Source organism: Chinchilla lanigera, unplaced genomic scaffold, assembly GCF_000276665.1.
Source record: "Chinchilla lanigera isolate Chin_1 unplaced genomic scaffold, ChiLan1.0 scaffold00096, whole genome shotgun sequence".
Lineage (NCBI taxonomy): Eukaryota > Metazoa > Chordata > Mammalia > Rodentia > Chinchillidae > Chinchilla > Chinchilla lanigera.
This window is the reverse complement of record NW_004955497.1, coordinates 1,862,963-1,873,533: the sequence shown is the minus strand read 5'-3', so window position 1 is coordinate 1,873,533 and position 10,571 is coordinate 1,862,963. Positions and strand designations below refer to the sequence as shown.

General features: G+C 42.4%; 1 protein-coding gene across 1 annotated transcript in view; it reads right to left on the bottom strand.

Annotated features, from left to right (window-relative positions):
- Nucleotides 1–3,559: 3,559 nt before the first annotated feature.
- Sap18 (Sin3A-associated protein, 18kDa) overlaps nt 3,560–10,571 on the bottom strand; it is a gene marked incomplete in the record, with an annotated part of 7,949 nt that continues 937 nt past the window's right edge. The window contains 2 exon segments of the mRNA XM_013505506.1: nt 3,560–5,389; nt 5,638–5,760. Coding sequence (XP_013360960.1) covers nt 5,233–5,389; nt 5,638–5,760 — 280 coding nt within the window.

Sequence of the window (10,571 nt, the reverse complement as noted above, 5' to 3'; positions counted from 1 at the left end):
TGTTGTGAATTGATGGAAAATGTTTTGACTCAAAGTAATTTTGACTTTGGGGACGAGCCACATCTGGTGAGTAAGGCAGATGAGGACACAGCAGTTTACATGACAGAAACTGCTGTGAACAGTTGATCAACAAGATGTGAGTAAAAAAAATAGTGACTGCCAAGCCGCAGTGACAGACATTTCAGGAATCCCCGAGGAAACATTTCCCCTCAGTTTGAACACACCCGTCATTCCTGGCAACGTCTTTTACTGCAGATGTTTGAAGAATTGTAAACGCCATATATTTGCATCACCCTTATATATGCTGATGACCGACCTTTGCCTTTCTTTTCCTGCTCACCCGCCTCTGTCCGGCTCACAGAACCCGATGGGTGCTGAAGGAGGGAAGAGGTAGACACGCCGGACAAGGGGACAGGAAGGAGGCGACGTTACTACTAACGCGGATGAGTTTTGGTGGCATGCTGGAAAGAGGTGTGGGAGGGACTGAAGGGGACAGTGGGGCAGGAGACCATGGCTTTGGACAGCTCTTTTGTTTTGTTGAAACAGGCAGCCAGGAGGGGAAGATGAGCGGAAAGGTGTATTACAGATGGGCAGTAAGGATTTAGGCTTTGGTTTGTCTGCAAGGGTCCTCCAGTTTTGTGATAGCGCTGGCCCCTTAAAATTAGCTTGTCCAAAATGTATCCTTCCCTTACACCCTCTGACTTGTTGCTTAGAACAGCGATACTTCCCAACTCCTCAAACCTCACGTTGGGATCTCCCATGACTGTCACGAATTGACCCCAGCTGACATCCCCCGCTGTGTCTGCCCTGACCATACCTAACCTTTCCGTGTCCCCATTCCTCCTGCCCCGACCTTGCACACACTGGCTGCTCTCTGCCTTGAGTCACACAGACACACCTGGTTTTTATTGAGATTGGGTCTCACTGTGTATTCAGGGTGGCCTTGAAGTCACTTTGTAGCCCAGGTTGGCCTTGAACTTGAAGCGATCCTCCTGCCTCAGCCTCCATAGTGCTGGGATTATAAGCATGTGCTACCATGCCTAGCATGGTTCACTTTCTCCTCTCCTGCAGCAGTGGATGGCTGCCTGTTTTCTGCCCCCTACTACTGTACTTAACAACATGTAGCCCAGCTCTGGCTCAACCAAGCAGCTCCACAACTGACCCTGCCAGTGACTGGCTGTGCCCCAGGCAAGCATGAGCTAGTGCGGGGGCTCAGGGAAGTACTGTGAAAGAGCAGCGTGCTACCCCCGTCTGGGGTGCAGGCAGCCGGCACACAGGCGCCCAAGCATTCCTGAAGTTGGATGGCATCGTAAGCTGGCTGAGGCCAGCTAGCTCTATCCCTGGACTTCTCAGGTGAATGGTTCACCAACTTTCCGTTAGCCAGCTGGAATTTTATTTCACTCTTTTTTTTGGTACCAGGATTTGAACTCACGACCTTGCACTTGCCAGGCAGGCACTGGTTATTTCACTGTAAAGATTTTTTTTTTTTTTGTCTTTTTGAGACAGGGTCTTGCTATGCAGTTCAGGCTGGCCTTGGGTTCACTTTGTAGCCCAGGCTGGTCTCGAACTCACAATGATCCTCCTGCCTCAGCCTCCTGAGTGCTAGGATTATAGGCATGTGCCGCCATGCCTGGCCCTTCTGCTACAGACTGTCATTTTATCAAAGACTTTACCAGTGAGAGGTCCTCCCTTAGTTCTTTCTCAGCATTCTCATCCCTCACACTACTTGGCTCACTCTACAGTGAAATACTTGTTGGAGAGTATTTCTAAGTTCTCCTGCCCCCCTGGATCACATGTCAAGAGCAAAGACTCGTTATGTTCATTGCCCGGTGCCCGGCATATCTAATGAATTGGTGAGAACATCAGTCACTGAGATTTTACTAAGCCAGGAATGGTTGTAAACGTTATTAGTTGATTCTTGAATTTTTTTGAGGTAGGCACCTGATTTTTCAGATGAGGAGACTGAGCCTTTGATGACTTTTTTCCCTTTCCTGTCAGCAGTACATAAAAAGCTGGGAGTTGTCATTTCCTCTTCTGCTCAGGCTGTATCCTTTATTGGATCACAAGTCCACTTCTTTAAGACTTAAGCAAGCTCCTTTGCCACCCCCAGAAAACTCATCTTATCACACAGCACTGCCTTCGGTGGCCATTTTTCTTTGTGATACCTTTCCTGGTCACCTCTTACCATAGTATTACGTATGCTTTCTTCCTTGCTAGGTTCTTGAGACTTCCTAATCTTTGTACTGGTAGGCCTACAGTACTGATACAGATGATATGGTACTCAAAGTGCTAAGCAAACCTAATCAGGAATGTGAGATTTTGAGAACCCCTTGAGAGGTTTTTTTTGGATGGCAGTGAGGATTGAACCCAGGGCCCTTGCGCTGAGCTATATCTCAGCCCTATTATAAGACAGAGTCTTGATAACTTGCTTAGGCAGGACTTGAACTTTTGATCCTCTTGCTGCAGGCCTGCCAAGAATTAGAAGTACAGGTATGTACTGCCATACTTGGCTAATGGCTTTTCTCAGATTTTATGAATAATTCTTCAAACTTGGTTTTAACTGGGCTGGCATGCTAGCCTAGGCGGAGTTGGAAATTCTGAACAGCAAAAATGCCTTTTCCCTTGTTTACTTCAAAGGAGCTAACATTTATTGCTCACTATCCACCAGCCTCATTGACTTCTAAATCTTATAAGCTCTGGATCTTACTACATTATTTTACAATAAACTCTGCATAATAAGGACTTTTATTAAATTAATATAATATATAGTATTAAAATAGCTTTTAGGTTTTAGCCTGTCCCTAGCTCTCTGGAATTTTAACTGGGAAAAAAAAAAATCCCTGTCTACGTCTAAATAAAATAGCCTAGTCATGGAGTTCTAATAGAATATGGTTCCTTCAAACTTGTTTTATTACAGACCCCAGGAAATCATAGCTACTGGCAAAAACAATGTGTGCCTAAGTAAAAAGAAGTCAGATCCCATGACCATATTTAGATGTTTGTATAAAAACTAGGTACACAGTAAGGTATACTTGGTACACTTGACAGGTGACTGTCTTGGCGGACACTTACTACCTGGAGGGCGTAACTTCATTATGACAGCAGTGTCAGCCTAGTGTGGGTGGAAACCAGACTGCAATGAATTGAGGATGAAAGGTCCACATACTCTACTCTTTTTCTGAAAGTACTGGGGATTAAACCCAGGGCTTCTGCACTAAGCTACACTCCCAGGCTTTTTTGGATATAGGGTCTAAATTGCTCAGCCTGGGCTCAAACTTTCAATCCTGCTTCAGCTTCCCAGAGCAGGACCATAGGAGTGTACCACCACACCCAGCTGTGTATGTCTCACTACTGAGCTGTTAAAGTAGAGCTCTTATCTGAATGGAAACGAGTCACAGCATCTCAGTTATAAGGCTCAGTAAAATGACACCTGGTAAACTGAGCGGTTAATCATTTAAATCATTATTATGGTAAGCCTGATTTGAGTGTTGCCTTTTCAGTGTCACAAAAAACCAAGTTTGGAATATGTGTTTGATTGAATGCAAAGAGGTAGGCCAAGTTCAGCTTTTTTTTTTTTTATTAAAGAACAACAGTTTGAACCTTAGAGAATTTTAAACCTGGCCTAAGAGTTTAATAGCTTTCTCCCCCACTCATGCATGTGTGCACAACACGTACACAACTGACACCCAAAACATTACCTGAGTCAACAGAGTTTGGGCATACACAACAGTCCCAGCTTTGCTGTGGGAAAGCTAGAAGACAGAGGAGGGTGTCATATGCTGCAATTTAGTTTCAATCCCCCTAGTGAGGCAGCTGACAGATACAAAACACTAAGGAAGATGCTGTTGTGGCGACCATTTATTTTTCTGAAGGAATAGCTCAGTTACTATCTACACCACCCTTTAACTGTGCTTTTGGCAGAAAACCGCAGCCTATCTGTAAAGGAAAAGTTCCAGCTGGAACCAAGCAAAGTGGAATGAGACAAAGCAACCAAACTACTTTACATGGGAGAACGATTTGGGATTCTATGAGAACCTTTATAAAAGTTCACAGCATATAAAAAATGGCCTTTTCTTAGTTCCTACCCACTAGATCCACATAATAAATCCTATTTCCCTCCCCCATCAAGTGAGAAGGTAGTCACTGCTGTTCTACACAAAATCAGGAGTTCTGTATCTAAAAGTCAAGTCCATCTAGCCTGAATGAATAATCTATGGGTTGCATGGGGTGACCTACAGCGTAACAGAGCCACTAGATCTAGGTTCCAGACTTATCTCTAATATTTACTGTTTCTTACCTGTCAGGCATTACTGTAAGCCTTTACAAATATTTAACAGAACAATTCTATAGGCTAGTATTTCTATTAAAAAAAAAACTTGATTCAAGCAACGTGTCCTAGTCTGCAGAGTAACTGGCAGAGTCAAGATTTAAATGCTTTGTCCCCCTGGTCTTAACCACCATCCTACACTGCCTCAGATCGAATACACACCAGTGCCTGCCAACTAACAGGCGCTGAGTCTGTTCACCACTCCCTTCCTCAGGTCTTAAAGGTAAATCTTCCTACCCTTCCCCTGAGCTGCACCCCTTCTATTGTATTGGTTCTTGCCTTTAAAATGCCCTTCTCCCTCACTGTGAACTCCAGGGACTTCACTGTAGCACTGTTCTTCTAGCCAGACCAATCTCTTCCAACTGAGCAGCTTCCTACATTTGCCTTGGTTCATACTATTCTAAGCCTCTGTTGGGTATGGATGTAGCTCAGTGGTGAAGCGCTTGCCTAGCATTGCATGAGGCCCTGGGTTGGATCACCAGCACCAGAAAACAAAAACAAACCCCAAAAACCCTAACTCTTTACTACAAATTTGTGCTCAAACTCATATAATCCCATGGCTTTCTTGTTCTGCCCCCTAGGGGCTTAAAATACCCTCTACCTAGTATAACCTCCAAATCAGCTGAAACCCTGTCCCTGTGCTTCCATGAACTCTTGCACTCAAGCTGATTGCACACATATATTTAACAGTACAGTTTTTTCACAGAATGCTAAGAGCACTTTCATATTTTACAGACTTTCTATTAATATTCATACCACAGTAACCAAGTCTAACTCCTAAATAGATGCGTTGCAATTTGTTTAAATTTAAAGGCTTCATGGCAAAAATCAGGGGAGGAGAAAAGTATGTAAGTTTATTTTACATAGTTGGGTGAAAAATAAATTCGAGAGGAAGCAGATAAAACTTAGTACGGTCTCATACGCCCTGAAGGAGGTGGTGCCCGATTTGGAGGGGTAATCGCTATGTCCAAGTAATCGCCTATTTGGAACTTCTGTGACTGCAGGGTCATGGAATCATCCGTCCCCTTTCTGCCAGACATGGTGCTGCCAATCTCCTTAACTCTGCAGGAAAGGAAATCAGCTGTGAATGCACTATAAATCCACGGAAAGAACTGAGTATAAACACAGGGCTGGATTTGCTCTATAACACAGTTCAAAAATTTAAGGACTACATGAAGCTAAACCAGACATGAAGATAATATAAATCCACAAACCACCCACCCCACTAAAGACACTGATTGAAAGGATTATCCTAACATTAAAATGTTACCAAAGATGATTAGAGGAATTAAAACCAAGAAGTAACCTACCGATAGCCAGGTCTTTTAAGATCCATAAAAACGATTGCGAAATTGAAGTGTGTGCCCTTCTTCCTAGCTTCTGGGTAGACTTCTTTTACTAAACTAGTTAGTTCTTTCAAGGTTGCATCCATCCTGAATGTTTAAAAAAAGGCAATTACAATTACAATTGATTCATCAGCAATAACATAACCAGAGTACTGAAAAACAAGGAGCTAGTATATTTGAGTTGTGACTTATGTGAGAAGCTACCAGTCTTATACTAAACTCTAATTTTACTTTATTTTATTTATCTTTTTTTCATACCAGAAATCCAACTCAGGACCTTGTGCTTACCAGGCAGGCACTATGCCGCTAAGCTGTATCCCTGGGCTGAAGTCTGATTTTAAAGCAGCTGAAAATACTATCTGCTTCTAAATACTCCCTGTACTATTCGTACTATTCTGAATGCTAGACATTTAGACAAATTAAAGCCAGACTATTAGGGCTGGTGATGTAGCTCAGTGGTAGAGCACTAAGATATATAGGCCATATATAGGCCCATCGATCTGCCCTCTGAAGCCGAGGCCTCAGAGCTCAGACCAATCCTACCAGTTAGTCTAACAGGAATGAGGGGGCCCGGGGCATGCTCTGCCTTCTCCCTCTGGCCAGACGGTCATCTCCATGGAGGAGCCCCGGGTGATCATGACTATGGAGGAAAAAGAAAACACCCTGTTGCTAGACACCGGTGCAAGTCTCTCAGTCCTTCTTTTCAATGCTGGCCTTCCAGCCGTCACATCTCAGTGAAAGGAATCACTGGTGAGGAGGTAATACGCTATTTTTCACAACCCTTAAGGCTGTCACTACTTGTTAGATCTTTCTTGTATATATCTGTCTTCCTGAGAAACCAATTTGAAGATAACACCATGTATTACAGCAGCCATTAATATTTTCCTACTAATCTGTCCATAACTCTGTAATGTTTGTATTGTCCCTATGCTATTTCGTAAATGGATGTATGTTTATTAGTGTATTTCCTACAACAACCATTGAGAATAGTCAATGAATATTCAATTGGTCACTCATGTAGAGCTGTTTATTTTTAGAAACCACTTTGAAAATACCAAAGTATAGTACAGCAATCATTGATAATAACCTACCACTTTTGTCGGTAGCTCACTATTATTTGTGTATTTGTCTTCCTGAAAAACTATCTTGTAGATAATAATATGTAAACCAGTAACCATTGATAATTTCCTATTTGTCTGTAATTTGGTAAGCCCCCCTATTACTATGTTATCCTTCTTTAAAAAAAAAAAAAAAGAAAAAGAAAAGATATATAGGCCCTGGGTTTGGTCCCAGCACTGCACGCCCCCCTCCACACAAAAAGTCAGAGCTGCTAAAAGGGACTTTAGAAATTCCATATGCTATCTTCTGTTGCTATGTAACATCTTAGGGCTTGTGAGTTACCTCTTTTAAAAATAGTTCAAACTAATTTAAATACACAAAATAACTTTATTTTTAAAATACATACTCTTCCAGATCTTAGAATCTCCCAAACTGGCATGCATCTTCAAATCTATGTTCCAGGAAAGCATTTCCACAAAGGTGTACAGCAGTTTTTCTTTCTTAGATGGTTATCTTACGATGAATTTTACAAGAGATGGAGCCCTAGAGCCTGAGATACATTAAATTTATAGTGCAATCACAGGCTCCTCTCACAATATATTCTTACCCTATAAATATCTACTTGAACATAGTTCCCTGCGTTAATATGGCAATCTGGAAAAACCTTTCAAAGTATAAGCATTCACAAATAACTGCAACCTAGTGTAGGAAAATGACATGGATGAAACTTGAAACAGCAGTGCCTGTGAAGTGCAACCAAGTGGCACAAGGATACTAGACACTTGTGGAAGAACTCAGTGTGCATCAAACCAATGAGCTCATTTAGTTCTACCTCTGTACCCCATTTACAAATCTCTACCACACCAAACTGGAGTAACCAATGGCTTCACTTATACTGTACAAAAAACATACAGGATAATCATCTTCCATTTTCTACTACTCTCAGAACTTTCTCAACATTTCCATAACAACTCAACAGTCTTCTCCCTAAAATACACACTCTTCCGCACTGCTGAAATTGGAATGCATCATATACTCAGTATGCCATCCCCTATCTACGCCACATCATCCCCCAAGCTTGTTCAGTTCTTCCCATTTCCGAGTTGCACACAAGTACTGCTTTTTCTACCTTCTAAATGCTGATCAGATCTATTTTTTCTCCATGCTTGCCATTACTGCTTGATTTCAACCTTTCATTACTTTTAACCATGTGTATGCTACCTTCAACTCATCTACACCTCTGATTTTTAAGGTTTTTGTTTGTGTAAAAATGGTATCTTGAACGAATGCCACCATTATGGGAGGAGTCATGTGGAGAACAGCAAAAAGCAGAGCATCTAACACAGCAGCAGCCCCAGGTGAGTTGTAGGTAGGTGCTGTAGTTCCCAAAAGGGACATGACTCATACTGGCAGGAACAATGTTTCACTCATATGAAGACAAAGTAAATATCCCCTTCAATAGTAAGCAAACCCCCCCATCGCTAGGTGGTCTTCACACCTACACAGGGAGATAGTATCCATACCCCAGCATGCCACGGGCAAAGCTGCAGCTCCATTCCCTCCCAGCAGGCAACAGAGCAGCAGGGTTGGCCAGGTGCTGGGCCGTCACACACACAGCCCATACTTAAGCAGAACAAAGAGGTACACAAGCACAGGACAGAAAAATACTCCCAAACAAAGAGATCTGCCCAAGACAGGCTAGCAGGTCTCTTTGTCCCTTTGGACATGCTCCAGACCCAAAGTACCTCTATGCTGCGGGGTGGGGTGGTATAGCGTGCACAACTGTGCAGACTATGTTTCCCAACGCGAGGTACAGTATACCCATTATTTCAGAGGTGGAGAAAGCCACATGCAGGAATGCAATAAATTATATCCCAAATACCCATCAAGAGTACCCAGTGATGCTAACATCACTGTACACATCCTCTGTGTACATACACAACACAGTGCTACAGAAAAAATTTACATACCAAGTATATGATAATGCTAAGACAAAATTCATGTCATAAAAATTCTATTTTAATAAAAACTTAAATTTTACTTGAACAGAATAAAGTCAAATAGGCATAAAATGTTAGATACTCATATTACTATCCTTTTCCTTATGTAAATTTGGAGCCTATTTTTTACTTTGTCATGTTTGATTCTGCAACCACAACTAACCCTAGTTATTTTAACCTCATCCCCAGTGAATTCTGATGTTGAGGTCAGACTAATTTTCTTGTCTGTCTTGAAGGTGACTTTTTCTTTTAACTTTGTATCCTGATTATTATTCTTTATCAATTATTCCAATAGACCTTGAACACATGTATATCAAAGAGGACTTGTTTCTATTCTTAAAAACGTTTTTCTTACTATCATTGTACTCACAATGTGAGAAGTAAAAAGATCACACTACTATATATATTTGACAAGTACCTCCAACAAAAGACAAAGTCCCAATTTTCAAAGGACTGAATTCTAATGTACTGGACTTATGTTTGAAATTACACACCCTTTTGGGAAAATAAAATCCTGCAGCTGCTGTGAAAAAGTATGGCGGCACCTCAAAAAACTAAAATAACCACATAGCCATTCCCATACTCCCAAAGGGTGAAAGCAGGGCTGCAGCACTTACTTGGCTGTCATAGCAGTGTTAGTCATTAAAGCAAAAACAGTGAAACAGAAGCATAGACATATAAAATATACAGGTACACACAAAATGGAGTATTATTCTGGGTGTTAACAGAAAAATTACAATGGATGCTACAACACAGACAAACCTTAAAAACATACTAAGTGAAATAACCCAAACACAAAATGATGAATATTCTAATGAGTCTACTTTGGGTGCAATTTCAGTTGTGAGGCACCAAATGGTTTTATCTATTTACTTATTTATTTTGTCTTTTTGAGACAGGGTCTCGCTATGCAGTTCAGGCTGGCCTTGAGCTCACTTTGTAGCCCAGGCTGATCTCGAACTCGCAACGACCCTCTGGCCTCAGCCTCCCGAGTGCTGGGATTACAGGACTGCTGGGATTACAGGACTGCTGGGATTACAGGCATGTGCCACCATGCCCGGCCAAACGGTTTTAGAAACAGTGATCGCAATAGAAAGAAATGATTGTGCGACAATGTGAATGTTAATGCCATCAACTGTATACTCAAAAATGGTTAGCGACAAATTTCATGTTAAATATTTTACCTCGGTAAAAAAAACTATTTTAAAACTACACACCTGTTTCTGCTGCTAAAAAGCCACCCATTACGGTGTCAACTGAAAGAGGTACTTAAAAATCAGGTGCACACAGGACGGTCCTAGGCAGTCCCGGGCAGGGAGATGAAATACCTGGACACCAGCTGTCACTGAACACGTACGAAAAGCTTTTCCATTAAGTTCCAGCGCAGAAGTTACTCTTTCTCCCCATCTTTGGTGCTATGGCACCTAAGGCTTACTACTAAGTGGACATGCCCCTTGATAACAAGCATCTCTAAATATCACGCCCCCTCTTCGCGTCAGCTTGGTACACTTACTCGACTATCATGTTACTCCTATCCTTTTCCTATCAAGAAGGTCCAGCGGTGACAGGGATGCTGGATCTTTTTGTTGATCACAGCTGGTGACTGAATCGAGGCTCTTCGCACCGAGCTCCATCCCCCGCCCCTCCTTAATTTTTCTTTTTAAATGCTGAAACGGCCTCACTGAATTGCTGTTAGCTACCCAGGCTGAGCTCCAACATGAGACGCTCCCGCCTCTGCCTCCCAGAGCGCTCCGAGTACAGCGCCGCCACCACGCCCGGCGGATACACTCATTTTTAACACGCCCGGAGTCTCAGCGTTAACGCGACGAGCCGGCAGGC